We start from the raw sequence: 15644 nt of genomic DNA on the forward strand, positions 1-15644 counted from the left end.
TCCTCCTCACTGAAGCTATCACATAAATTGTCTTTGGATTATTACTTAACATAAGTGCTAGAAATATTTGGCCATTTTTCATACTTCTTGTCCATAAATCTATTGTGAGAAAAGGCCTGTGCAGACAGAAACCATTCATATTATAGATGTGAGAGACAGCTCAAACTGGCCAAGCCGGTTGTGTTGCATCCTGCACATTACCCTCTCCCTTACACTATGTTTTTGCTGGCCTTGACCAATAAAGCAATGACTACGAGGCTGTTCTAGGACAATGACTATCTCAATTAAAATCTCATGGTCTGCTAACTGACTCCATCTATCATTCTGTTCCCCTGGTCACCCAAATATGGGAGAGCCAGCCTCGCTGTGGTCAAACTCCATTTATATTCGTCTGCAGCACAGGCTGCGTGGATCCATTGAAAAGGAAATTGTATACTGAATGATTATAATAGGTGTTGGAAGTGAATATGTGTAAATGTCTTTCTCTATTATTTTGCTTAAAGTTGTAAAATGTGTCCCAAACTTAGGTTTTACACACAAACATTCTTGTTTTTTTTTTTTTATAAGTTGAGAGGCTGTTCTAACCAATGTGTCTTTTGAGAACATCCTCTTATGGTTTCCAAATACAAAAATAGGATACAGTTAAGCTGGTTTAATTATTTTCTGTCCTGAAGCTAATAAATAGCAACCTCAGACAATGTCATCAATAAAAAAAAAGACTTGTTTCTCTGACTCAGCACTCACGTAGTAATCAGGCTTTGTCCACAGGGAAATATGTCCAGCCCTATATCAACATGATCAATATTAAAACCATTTTAATACTGAATTATTTTACAATATTTGAGTCGCATGGGTTTCTTGTCTAATAATGCTTTCATGACCTCTACCCTGTAACGCTATACATTTGTTCCAGGACAACATGGGCTATCAGGATATGCATGCTGCAGGGATGTCACATGAATTCATAAATTATGACTATAAATTGACTATTAAAACAAAACTAAAAACTAAAACGGAAATTGAATCGCACAGAATTGTTTTTAAATTAAAATTGTTGACAATAATTGAATTTTGACCTTTGAAAAGTGTTCAACCGAGTCTTAGCAATAAGGGCAAACTATAACTAACTTAAATGAACTACTTTGGATTTTGTTTTTGTTGATATCTAAAAAGTTAGTGTGCCATCTCCAATGCCTTTCCTGTCCGCTTTGAGACATCCTGATCCCAAACAACACTCATTTACACATCCAGGGGTCCCAACTAACCTGCAGCTCTGTCTGCAATACACACATTCAAGGCCCTCCTGCTTGTATCAGGTTAGGGTTATCGATCGGCTGTCCATTTCCCATCAATAAGTAAAATCCAATATGAAAAAAAACAATAAAAAATTATGCATCCTCAGCGCACCATGGGCACACGCCTTACAATTTCAAATAATATCCAAATGTGCAAATGAGAATCTACGCATTATTTATTACATTTACATTGGTATATCATTATTTCGGCTCATTTGTTGCATCATTTGTTCAGTCAATGCAATACGTGAATTTCAAATATGAGATACTGAATTTAACATAAAACGTGTAGGTTGCTTTCACATTCAACATTGTCTGCCTTAGGGGGTTAATGAGTACTACACCGACATTACAGACCACAGCTCTGCACCCAAACAAACACGGCAGCCTACAGTGCAGCAAAAGAGCAATGCCACATTTTTATTAACCAAACCTATGAGGACGCTAAAGCAAATTACTACCCAATATGTTCTCGTAATGTTATCACCAAGTGGGGATTGCAATGTGACCTAAACAACCTGCTGGTATCTATGGAAACCAACAGCCTACTCCTTTGGGCAGATACAGTAGATGGAATTATCCACGCTTTGTATCTCCCACGTGCCTATATGTTTTGCTATGAATGGATAGCTGCAGCCACCTACACCTTTAATAGGCTGGCCCCTTGATGGAGAGACTCCTTTGGAGCTGCCTCCCATCCCCATTTGTTCATTTTGTCTCCAAGGTCAAGGAAAATGTAGAAAGTAGGCCACAGCTGTATGGAAATATTCTCTATTGTATGTGAAAAGTCCACCTTTTTTAAATTAATTCTTTTTTTTTGCAAAACAACAATTAAGAAGGGGTGACTGCTAGAAAATATACTAAAAGTCTCACATGTTCAGAAGCATGTTGGAATTCATTAGCAGGTTCATATAGCACCTCTCTTGGGCTTAACACCATCTCACCCATGCAGCGTGATATTCAACAATTTACCCGACAACGAAGCTCAGCTGATGCAAGAACAAAAAAAGAAGGAATAAAGGATAATAACACATTACATAAAATAACAAAATAATATTTATACATAATAAAATAATGGACATAAACCAGTTTAATGCACTAATATGTGCCAGATATCAGTGTATTCTACTGCTACTAACCTTTATACTATACTGAACTATTCATTAAATAATCTGCGGGTGAGCCACTAAAATCTGAGATTTAATCTTGCTAATACCAATGATTTGTTCTTGTACGCTTTGCAGCATGATACAGGTACAGAAATACCAATGAATAATGATTACAAAGTATGCAACAACTTTTGCTTCTGGAGATGATTGATGAAGAATGCTGAATCAGCATACTGCTCCACACCACTGTTGTTTGTTCTATATACGTTTAACTAAACTCAGAAATCTACGATGGTCAAAATTATTAAGGTGCTAGAAACATAGGGACTGCAAAACTGAGGTTACAGACCCAATGAGTTTGTCAAATACTAAAATACAATACATATGTCCTTACACACTTACACATACACACTCACTTACACAAATTATGATGCAGAGTAGGTAATGAGTTCAACCCCACTTTGAAAATCCTCACAATGCTCTAGCTGGGTTTGCAGGCATTAATGTACACACAACCTAAATAATGTGAGGCATAGCTATTATGAAAGTGCATGTCCTAACACATCCCCATGTGTCAAACGTTTTGTAATGATTTAATTTGATTTAAAACGTGAATCAAGTGGAGAAGTTTGACCAAACTGCCAAGAGGATAATGCAAAAAACTCTGCAGATTTTAGAGAATCACTGCGAATGGAAACACGGGAGAAATCCGCCTCTCAGTCCACCAGGAGTCTTACCGGTGTTCGTGCCCGTGATGAGTCTGTACAGGTACTGTGCAAACTTGAAGATCTCCCTCTTGCACCTTTTCCTGCAGCTCATCTTTACTCCTGGCAGGGGTGGGGGGGGGGGGAGTACTTTGAAAGGTCAGCACAAAAGTAGGATTCTGGCTTCAGAGTAAAAAAAAAAAACTAAAAACAATCCAAGGACGACTTTTACTTTGACGAAGTCCTGCAGCAAGTGTCGACTTCACTCCTCCACTCCCTTGGATGTTTCAGTGCGGCCCTTGTGTCTGCGTGTGGCGGGAGAAAGGATCACGTAGGAGTGGAGAGCAGTGATGGGGTCTCGTCTTGCATGTGTGTGTGGCTGTGGGTGTATATGTGCCCGGGCCCCCCTGATGCGCAGCTCCACGTTTTTTTCCTTTCTTCAGGTCATTAGTATTTTCTTGCCGGTGATTTACCTCCTGCTCTTTGGTGAAGATGGGGGCTTGTCTTAGTCTCTCTTTTTTTTCTTCCTCCAACACTTACTCCTTTTCTTCTCTCAGACTTTTCCTGCAACTCCTCTGAGAAAAAACGCTGCTCTTTTGTCTGTGTTACTAGAGGATACTATTGGCTTCACAATACAGTGGTTATCCAATGAGTCTGCCTGTATCTGTCTCTCTCAGACACACAAACAAACACACACTCCTACACTTGATCTCGTAGTGTGCCTGCTGCTCGTTCTACTCAGCACCATCTGTGGATGTTTTACACTCACTGACGGTTGCCATGGGAGGCGTGGCCTGATTGGCTCGAGAGAGAGAGAAAGCACACAAGGAGGAGGAGGAGGAGGAGGAATAGAGAAATAAGCAGAATTAAGGGGAAAATGTCCACCAATAAATTAGCAATGACACTACATTATGGGTCTGCCGCATCATGTATGGTTTATGGTTTAAACAATGAGTGAGAGAAGGGTTGAAAGCTGTGGTGCCCAGGTTGGTAAGATTTCCTGCAACCAAATGGCATGGACAGTTCTAATAATGACTTACAGGCTATGGCCAGTGTCTGTGATGACATAAGAACCAACCGAGCATCATCTTCTCCACTAATTAGCCCAAACTCAATTGCACTCATCTATCAATGCCTAGCTCTCCCATCTGAAACGTCATTACTGGGCTACTCTACTACTACTGCAGTGAATGTGCTTAAAAAAAAGAAAATGTACATATTGCACGTCCATCAGGCTTACAGGCACGGGTATAATGTGCTCTCAAACCGAGTTGATAGCCCACAGGTCAGTTTACAGACAGGCAGGTCTATTTCTGTGAATTCTGCTCTGTGTAGAGTCTTTGCAGACTCTGACCTTGGAGTTGTTGTAGGCATGTTATGCCAGCACAGGCAGGAATAAAAAGTGTGCCTTGAAAGAAATAAAGATTTCAAGGACTTGAAATATTGTGTAAAACTTCTTACTGGGTCAGAGCAGAAAAGAGAACTGGTACAGTGTCTCAATAAGGTGAATAATTTACGAGGTACCTGTGGGCCATAGCCAGTGGTGCAAAAAGTGGGTATATTCACTATATGCAGCGCAGCACCATGGGGGCGCCAAAGCCATGGTTAAAGAAAAAGAAAAAAAAGAAAAAAAACGTATGTAGCTGCTGTTGTACATTTCAAAATTATTTCTGCATTTTCTTAATTTTATGAATGAAGGCAAAATAAATGAAGCTAGGTGAATTGTTGGCATCAGTGGCGCAAAAAGTGGGTATGCGCTATATGCGGCGAATAGGGGTGCAACACCATGGGAGCGCCAAAGCCATGGTTAAAAGAATTTAAAAAATAAATAAAAATTATGTAGCTGCTGTTATGCGTTTCTAAATCATTTTAAATGTTATCAATGTTATATAACATTTTAAAGGACTAACAGGATAGAGTCCCTATCTCATAAGATTACATCATAGAATTTTGACATAGAAAAGGGGTGGAGGGGGGGCGCCGTGAACACCGGGCGAGCAGGTACGAGTAATGAGTTGGATGGATAAAGCAAAGATGGATAAAACAAAAAAGTTGTTGGGGGCTAAATAATAGAAAAAGAAAGAGGGAAAAGGAAATGGCAATTCAAGGGATGGACAGCAGTTAAATAAGTGGATGGTGAAAGGCTAACACTGGGAATGTGTTTGGTGTTTTAAGCCCCCAACGTCGTCTTCCAGGCAGCGCTGCCTGGATTAGGCAATGGTTAGGGTTAGATGGCTTGACGTTGGGTGCTTAAAACACCATACAGCTGGCTTAGAATATACAAAACCGAAATTGCTGAGCAAAAAACAACATAAGGTGGCGTGTACAATATATGAAGAATCTGGAAAATATAACTAATGCAATAACTTTGGTTTACCATGGAATCATGCATCGATTTGGTCAAATAGTAATGTTAACAGACTGGCTAGTTTTTGCTAACTAAATGCAAACTAATGTTGTCGATAGCTACATTTAGATTTTGGTTAACCCTTTGATACCAATCCCATGCATGACATATCCCAATTTTATTAAGGTAAATTAATAACTGGTATAAGGCAGCATGCACAATGAATGACAAGAAGCTGGAAAACATATCGTATGCAATAACTGATTTAGTTTTAGCATTAGCTGTTCGTGATAGCTGTGCTGTCAGACATCCAGGTTGTATTTACAGCTGTTGGGTGACATGGACGCTGTAATTACACACACCTCTCTCACTCTCTCTCTCTCTCTCTCTCTCTGCTAAGTGGTTCTCCATATCTGTACTTTTTAAAATCCAAAATTTGAATGTAATTTCAACAGCAGCACATGCTTATTGCATAAGAGTTTATCTATATAGTCTTATCTGATGCCATCACTAGGCTGATTTAAGAATTGAATTTAGGCTGCTATATTTAACAATGAGTTCATTTCATTCAGGTGTGAGGATGGTGGATCAGGAAAGACAGGGGAAGGCAACAAGTCGGTCTAACATTAGCTGGAAGTGTACTTGATACCAACAGATTCATTCATATTATTAATATGGAAAAAAATAATATGAAAAATCTATTACATAACGTTTTGTTTTTTTTACAATATGCTTTAGTGAAGAAGAACACAGGCGAGGAGTGAATGAAACAGACACAAGGTTGGCAATGGCATTAAGTAGAGATGAGACCAGTGATAACATCAGGTAGGAGTTCTATTCGACCACGCTAGACTAACTGTCCATTGCAAATGAAAAACGCATTCCTGTATTAAAACCCTGCGCATGTGGGAAATAAAACAATTAGCCTATGTCTGACAGCGGGGACCTAAAAGACGAATCACAACGCAAATTGAAACATCTGCAACGCGTATGCTCGAATGCCATCAATGATGATATAGTTATTGTATTGGAAATAATGTACCAGAAAAAAGTGGCCTACATTATGTGGTTGCCACAGAGGCAACCAGGGGTGATAATTAGGTTGCCGAGGGCAACAGTTATTGTTGACCTCTGATATACAGTATATATTTCTATATACAAACACACACACACACACACATATAGGGTGGTTGCGCCCCTGGGCGTAGCAGTGCCTTTTCAGAGATATTTGCTTTCATAGACTTTGGCAGGGGACATGACGGACACATTTAAATAGACAATGACGTGTTAATTGATATGACTTAAATGACTGTGACTAGCATATCTAACTAGCTACGTATTTATTAATAGCTTCATGAGCTGGTTGAAAACTCAGTGTCCAGCTGACTCCTTTTGAAACAACCTTGTGAAAGGGTCATAAATTAGCACTGAAAGGCTACAAACATGATATTATGCTGAAAGACAAGGCATCAACACCTGTTTTGGGCTTAACTGGACTAACTAGTGGAACTGGAGGGGGTGGAAGACTCCGAGTGGGGTTGGCCTTCTTAACACCCGGACAAAAAGTTTGCATCATAAACAATTGCTGATGCATGCAGAAGATATGGAAATAAAGGAGCATTAATGTGTACTGTGGGTTGGAGCATGTTAGCCATAGTCTTACATACAGAACATATTTATAAGAGAAGCTTTAAAGATATTGCGCATAGTTTCTGTATGGTCAGTTTCTAACACGGTCAGTGCTTGCACATGACGCAAGCCTTCCGTGATTGTGCACCACCCCCACCCCTCCTCCACACAATTACTTGTAACCAAGGAGGAACGGAGGGTTAAAAAAACATGGTGGACTCCTCAGAAGAGGTCATTATCCTGACGGGAGTTTCTGTGCGCTAAAGTCGTCGGACAACACAATCTTCTAAAGATAGCCATACAAGTTTTATGGAGCTTTTAGTCTTAATTAGCTTTGTATCAACTCATTTGGCAACAACTAAGAAAAAGTTATGCACGACAAATTTTAAGATCAGACTGTTCTAAAAGCCTCGTGCACTCTTCTTCAGTTCCATATAGCTGCGTGGGAGCAGCTACATTATATTACAGAATATTTTCAGGTCACCCAACTGTCCATGACGAACTGAGTTCAATGACGTTTGCCAGCTCACTATTTCTAAAGGGAACAGTCTGCTGCTCACATGAGTGATTGGCAAACACTGGCCATACACTGTAGCATCATTCAGGTGTACGGTACAGCATTTCACTTAAAGACATATTTCACAAGTCTACACTCTCAAGGCTTCCCAACTCCCATGTTGAGTGTGATGTGTGGAACAAATCACCTCATTCAAAGTCCATATACAGTCAGGAAAATCTTTCAACACGAGTCATGTTTGACCATACTACCTTAATGAGTAGTATGGTCAAGGCTAAACAAAAAGTGATATGGAGGCTGGGCTCAAAACAAACACTTGAGAGATGTATGGGTAAGTCTAAAGGGGAAAAAAACATGTGCAAATGATAACTGCAGAACAAATCTGTGTAAAGGCACAAAGTCCAACTCCACAATTCATGACATTTTCTTTTTTTTATTGATTAATTAATTAATACTTGTAATGTCTATAAACTGATTCTCCAGTCAAACAGACACTCACTTGAACAAACTGAGCAATCTGAAGTGTATCTACTAAAGCATCAAAGTATAATGTAAGTAATTGAAGCCTAACAGAATGATTTCGCAAGACACTCCTTGAGCCGACTAGATGTGTACTCCTGCAGAGAGGAAGCTAAAACAGAAGTATTGCACCATATAACATTCAAAATATAGATATGGTCTTCCAACCTCTCTGAAGCCTACCCTGTTATTTAGAATCTAAATTCCCAAATACACTTTTCTTTCTTTCCAGACTTTGATGAAACATGAGTTTTTTCATGCTGCACCCTGCAGCAGTGACAGGACAGACATGAAATAGGCTCCACTCAGGGAGAAGTTGACAGATATATTGATCCATCTAGAAAACAGTAACTGCAGGTGCCCGGGGGTGAGAGCCATTATTATCACCGAGAGCCGTTTTCCCCCTTCCTGTGTGAAAGCAGCTTGATCGACTGTAAAACTGCAGAAAGCAGCTTGTCATCAAACATGGAGCCACAATTTACTACCATAGATTTGCTCTGGAAAATGTATGCGTGCTTAACAGCAGTAAAGTGTCTGCCATTAAATAAACAAACCGCAAGATGGAAATCAGACATATACACAAACGCTAGCTCTACTGTGACACAAAGCCCACCTGGAAAGACAAACCTTTGACACTGTAATAAAAAGTGAGTGATACGTCTTTATCAGCGCAGGTCAGAATCTGGGAGATTCAGCAAACTTGGCCACTAAATTGAACTTTAAGAGCTGAGCCCACGATCTATAAAGCACCCATCTGCAGTGGAGTGTGTTTCACTGCGTTGGATAAGTGCTCCACCTACTCGCCTTAACCTGCTTGACAATATCCAGAAGAATGTTCTATAAGTTGTTGGAGTGGAGCAAGACACAGTCTGTTGTCAACTGGCCATCCCCAGCCTTGCTCACACACATCAGATTCCAAAGTATACTTCTAAATGATTATTATACAGGTCTTAAGTTGATGTAAAGCAAATGTTTTATTGTCTCTCATTGATCAACCACTACAATTAAGCTGTGAAATATTAAATGTGTTTAATTTTAGGGAGATTGATTCTATTTAATGTTTATTAGTTTTCCATCAAAGAGCACTGCTATTTGCTCCACGGTGGTATCAGATATTACCATGAAATACACAACCCAAGAAAACTCATTAACAGCACGGCTACAAAAGTTTTCCTTGTCAAACCCTGCAGGCACAGTATCTGCAGGCTCATTAGACCAGCACTAAGTGTAATGTCCTCCAGTAGCTGAACGTATCGCTGAACACCAGCATCCACAGAGATGAGCAGTCTTCGGTACCAACAGCCAGCTTGGCTGAGTTTTAGAAAACAAGGCAAATGTCAATGCGCCATTAGCACAGCACGAGAACAGAAGTCAAGGATTGAGTGGATGCACACCCTAAAGCTGATGCAACCCAATTCAATTCAATTTTATTTATAGTATCAATTCATAACAAGCGCTATCTCGAGACACTTTACAGATAGAGCAGGTCTAGACCACACTCCAGAATTTACAAGGACCAAACAGTTGTAGTAGTTTCCTACAGAGCAAGCAACAGTGCGACCCACTCTGTTATGTTTTTATAACTCTCTACACACTTGGAGGAGATTACAAGTGATCTTGTGAAAGGGATGTTTCTTTTCTGTTGTTATGTTGTTGGTTTCTACACGTGAGTGGAGACCTTCTCAACACTTACTTTGCTAAAGAACTAAACACAACTGCCATATGTTAATATGCTACAGCATAATATCCTGTGAAAGATTGAAACCCACCTAGGCTTCAAACTAACAATCATTTTCTATCATATCATATTAATCTACTGATTATTTTCACGATTAATCAAATAATTGTTTGGTCAAACTATTCTTTTTCAGATGTCTCATTTTGTCCAATCAACAGTCAAAAAACCTATAACATTCCATTGTATTCATTCTATTCTATTAATTCTATAACATTTATGAAGCTGAAATCAAAACACTGACTATTCCTTTCAATGTCCATTAAAAATACTTACAATGGCAAAGTTCACCTTGGTTAAGTATGTGACTGCAATTTAGAGGAAAGACAGTTAAGCTTGCATTCATAATAAGTCATAATAAAAGCAAAACTGATATTCACAAAAGCCAATGTGCAAATGAGCATTGGACCACAACCAAGCACCAACGTTTGATTCAAGGAAAACCTCCAATAAAAAAAACTCCACAACATGAGTCACCACGCTACAATACTAGAACTGCAGAATCAGTTTTGTTTATTCTTCTATGAAGGAATAAATCCTCTGAGACATTCCTAATGCAGTTGATTTCAAGACTGGGAAAAAATAGCTGGAAACTGTATATGTACTGTAGACTAAGGGTGATTCATTCAAATTCAGAGACAAGAGTTAAGTCTGGGCTCTCGGCCCAGAATTGCTTACTGAATACAATTTCATGAGCCTCAAAGATGGTTAGGTGGTAATATGATGCATCATTGCCAAACTTGCACAATGACAGTAAAATGGGACGTTCTCACAGCAGAGAGGCAGACAGTCATAGAACAAAATAATCAAATTAATCTGGGAAAATGGACAGAATGTGCTAGCGCAGGGATCTCTGAATCCATATCGCTTCAACAGTGGGAGAAGTAAAAAAAAAAAAAAGAAATGAGTAAGCTCTGGAGTTTCTCATTTATGTCTGGCTCATAGTTTGTCAGGATATACCCAGTAAAATCAGGGGATGAGTGCAGTGCAGCTCTCTTTTCCCTACATATGATTTAGAATGTTGCTAAAAGGTATGATCCCACTGCCAAAGTCTTAAAAAGGCTCACAAGTCATCTAAAGTATTATTTGTTTCTTAATGTCAGAAATCTGATTGTAAAGGGTTTCTAAACCAACTGGCTATAAACAGTTGGTCTGGATTGTGCAACCAAAAGAGATCAAGGAGACGAGCCCTGCCTCAGGAGATGCATACACGCTCTAAAGCGATCAAGCCGAATGGCTGCTATAGCAACCTCTATGGAGAGGTAATGCTCACCGATTCTGTCATTAGGAAAAAGGTTGATTGATTTTGCTAAACTGTTATTAGGAAAAAGGTTACCTGATTTGTTAAGGGCATATTAGGAAGAAACAACAACAACAACAGCAGCAACAATGTCTGAGGGATCTTTGACTCTAGTGATGATAAAGTGCTTCACCAAAACACAAGACTAACGCTGCATCTTCCTTCGCAGACCAAGTCAGTGTTCTGGGTATTAAGGTGAAGGCTGGACTCACATCAAACCAGAGTAAGATTCCTGTTTAAGCCTCTCTGGGCTTTAAACAATAGTACCAACAACCAATCAATAATCAGTGATAGAGAACAGGTTCTCCTTGCTGGCCAAGACTAACTCAGCAGAAAGACAAAAGCTTTTAAATAATTTACCAAAAAAGAAAAAGAAGGTAGGTAAAGATTGTTTATTTTACTAAATCAATGCAAACCTTTTTTGATGCCTTTTTTAAATAATTGTTCATGTCTTATACTGCACCGTAACTTTTATTCTTGTATTTTATCTGTTTTTATATTTTTTTATTTGTTTTTAACTGCTTTTTAACGTTTTATCTAAAGCTCGTCAATTGAACTGCTGCTGAAATGCGCTGCACAAAAAGGTTCCCTTGCCTTACGATCAAATATCCAGAAGTAGAACAATGCCCATGATCTGATAGAGCTAATATTATGTATGACAAAAAAACAGCTAATATTTAAGATTCAAAGACCAGCAGATGTTCGCCAATTTGGAATTTAATAAAGCTGTTGATTAACTTTCTATCAAACAATCGTTTCAATGTTAGACGCTTTATGGTTTTTAATACATTCATTTACTTTGAATACAAATGCAGAATATACATACAGAAAAAAATGAAAGATGGCATCAACTCTAAAAAGAGCCAGAGTCAAAAGTGCAGAGGAAATGTACATATAAACTAGGCCAACATTAATATGAATGCTTCACTTAAAAGCAGAATTATGTAAGGATTGATTGAGAAGAAGGGCTGGGAGGAAAATAAATCTAAGTCAAAGCCACTCCTTTAATTTGCTAAAAAATACTACAAAGGAATAATAAATTACTTAACATTATATTAACATATATTTTTGTGATACTATACTATGATATTTGGATTTGACATTATATATGTATAGTAGGCTACAGTGCATGAAGCATATGTGAAAGCGAAACACTATGTACCACACATGTCACCTTCAAACCCTGATAACCCAATGAAACATCAACAATGCAGGGTGTCGGTGCAGATAGGAGCCAGGTCGATATCTGAGGACAGTAATGAATTGCTTATGACATCAGTGTACTAATGTTAGCACAATTGTTCCCTCAGGGCACTGCTGAAAAGCATATGGGATGCCTCCTCACATTAAAATCCATTTCCCTGCTCAGTATGCACTTTACGGACCACTCAGATAGAAGAAAACTCAATAATGGATTGTCATACTAATCATCTGGCAGGTTTGAAATTGCGCTCTGTCTAAATGATTGTCAAGATGCCCACTGCAGTCCCTCCTCCTTGCCATTCATTACCATTCTTTAGAATCAAGCGTTCGGAAAAGGTCATTACGGAAAACTGATACAAACCCCTTTATTATAAATCTGCTGACGTGATACTTATAACAGCACAAACCTGAAATGCAATCTCACTTTCCTCCCAGTGAGAACACAGCATTGTATATCTCTGTCATTACTCCTTGGATGCACAGGCGACGTTTTATCTACACTTACACGGTATCTTGCTGCGGCTATTTGTGGAGATGAAGGCTCTCGAACAAGACAGTGATAAGGCTGACTCGCTTTGTAAGTCCATTCTTTTACAGCTGGGAAGGGGCCTCTATGGGCAAAGTATTTGTTTTCTGAGAAACTTTAGCACCTAACAGAATAAGCTTGTCCCCGACCCACTTCAAAGATGAATGCTTTGCTTCTTACCACTTGCATTTCAATTGCAGGCTCTGAAATGGTTAAATTAACTCTCAGCTCTTTTTCAAGGGCCATTAGGTCTTGAATGAATTCTGCTGACAAAAGCTGCTTCCACTCAAGCTTCAACTCAATTCTGATTGTTGAGATATCCTTTCTGTTACGCACGATATATGATACATATACACAATATTTCCGTCAATGTAACCAATATCTAATACCAATCTCAAGAGGTTACATACCCCAAATCAACCCCAAATGCTTCTTTTGTTCAATCCTTGAGGTTTGCAATGACAATGCATCAAACTTCACCTGTAATGCTTTAGCCAGTCTCACCATTTCTTTTGATATACTTTCAACAAAGACCGGTTATGATGATTATGAATTTAGCTTGAAGCATTTCTCCTTATAAGGACTCTTCTCAAGTCCTTATGAGGTCTAACACCTCATTATCCCTCATTTAAACAATGCCCTTCATGCTCACTACTGCCAACAGTGTGTATAATAGGTTGCCACTTAGAGTCCTGGAGGGACATCCAAGTTGTATGAATTCTAATGAGACTTTTTAGATTACTCATGTATCAGATTTGTGACCACAAGTAAAAGAGGATTAAATCAGATTTGAAAATGACCCACTGTGTTTTACTTCATACCGTCATTAAGAAATGCAATCTGTGTGATACAGAAGGGAAAACCTATTATTTGCACCAACTTTACCTTCATTTTGACCAGAGGCAAAGCCTGGTAAGACTCAAGAGAGTCATTGAAGTAGCTCTTCCCCTCCGGCTCTGAACCAAGGACAGCTCTGCCTACATCTGTTAATCATCGTAATGTGAGGTCAAAGCCCAGGGCCCCTAGAGCTTGATAACGCATGCAGGTGACCTGGCTGAGAACATCACTGATGGTGAGAAAAGTGTTTAGTATTGGTCAGCACTCTTTAACAGAGGACGAGTCTTGTTAGCACTTAAAAAGGTTCCAGAGAACAATAGATGCAGCTTTATTCTCGATTATTATAATCGATTAATCATTTCAGCCATATTATAAGCTGAAATACCAAGCATTCTCTTGTTCTAGCTTCTCAAATTTGCAGATTTGACGGGTTCTCTTTAACATTTGTGTTAGCTGACTGAAAATCTATGCGTATTGGACTGTTGTTCCGATGAACCAGTCCATTTGAATGTCATTTTTCAGTATTTTCTAGTGACTTTTAGCCCCAAAACACAATTAATGAATCAATAAAACAGTTATTATTATTATTAATAATTATTACAAGAAATAAATAGCACACTAAACAGGCCAGTAAACTGTCACATACACTGACATGTAATGTAATGAGTCCAGATCCAGTCACACTCACATTTGAGTCAAATGTTTCAACCATCACCTTGGTTGTACGGATATTAAAACCTGTATTTTGAATTATCTCAATTCAAGGATATTGCCAATAATTAGAGTTAGCAGTAGCACAGTTCATAGGGGGTTGGGTTGGGAACTAGAGGGTCGATGGTTCAAGTCCCCGGACCAAAGTACGGAGTGTGGATTGGATTGGTAGCTGGAGAGATGCCACTTCAACTTCAACCCCCCCCCCCAAAAACACACACACACACACACACACACACACACACACACACACACACACTCCACCGCTCAGGTTGGGGGGCGCCACTTACTTTGACATCTCTCTATTTCTGCGTGAATAGGTCCTGCACGTGTGTTTAATTCAGGCCTGTGTGTAGTGATTACTAACAAAACATAGTGTAAATTGTAATTTCCCAATCAGTAAACATAATTAAAGACTCAAAGCATTTTTGTACATGTAAATTTAAGTGAGAAAGTCATTTGAGCTAACCAAGGAAATACGCAAGTAAGTTGGACTGCTATTTGCTTCTTCCTAATGGCCCTGTTTAACTGATACATTTATTGAGTGTGCATATTGTGAATATTGATTCAGTTTCCTTTCTTGATTCAAATTTAATTAGATCCGTTTTCTCGTCAAGTAAACACAAGCTTTAACAGTGAATCAGCTGCACAAGTCTTTAAATAAACTGTACACTACATTGGGAGGAAATGGACTTCATAACAGCAGCACAGAGGAAGGAGACTGGATCAGAATGAGAATGAAGCTTCCATATAAGACGAAGAGATGAGAGTAAAAGCTTCCTAGAGCGCTAAAACCATTCATGTCATCTTGTAATGTTACAGATCTTGCTAATCTACCTTAGATTTTAAAGGCATTTGGGGATTTATTGTGACATTAACATCTGCCTGATTATATTTCTGACACTGAAGGGTGGTAAAAACCGAAGAGAAAGAATGAAAAAAGGAAAGAGGCCATCACAGTATACTGCAGCTGAAAGATGAACGCATTACGCTCAGAGACAGTAATGCACTCCTGCTGCATCACTCAGTTTGATTGATTGAGGGGTCAGCGTTCGTTTTCACTCAGAGCAAAAATAATAATGATCTGGAAAGCTTCAGTCCCCCATATTTACTGTTCCTAGGGCCACCCAGGTCTTTAAATATGATGACACACTAACATCATGAATCTTAACTTATATACTGGGAGACGACTGAATGGGGGAAGGGGGGGGG

General features: G+C 39.0%; 1 protein-coding gene across 3 annotated transcripts in view; it reads right to left on the reverse strand.

The window, feature by feature from the left end:
• kcnip4 (Kv channel interacting protein 4) overlaps positions 1-15644 on the reverse strand; it is a 133280-nt gene that overhangs the window by 85466 nt on the left and 32170 nt on the right. Inside the window, exon 1 of one of the 3 annotated variants that reach the window (XM_034901318.1) lies at positions 3142-3855. The exons of the other annotated variants lie outside the window; for them this stretch is intronic. Coding sequence (XP_034757209.1) covers positions 3142-3223 — 82 coding nt within the window. The 5' untranslated portion in view covers positions 3224-3855. Of the gene's footprint in view, positions 1-3141; positions 3856-15644 lie in introns of those variants that run through there. 3 annotated transcript variants of the gene reach the window in all.

Source organism: Etheostoma cragini, chromosome 19 (genome assembly GCF_013103735.1).
Source record: "Etheostoma cragini isolate CJK2018 chromosome 19, CSU_Ecrag_1.0, whole genome shotgun sequence".
In the NCBI taxonomy this organism is placed as follows: domain Eukaryota; kingdom Metazoa; phylum Chordata; class Actinopteri; order Perciformes; family Percidae; genus Etheostoma; species Etheostoma cragini.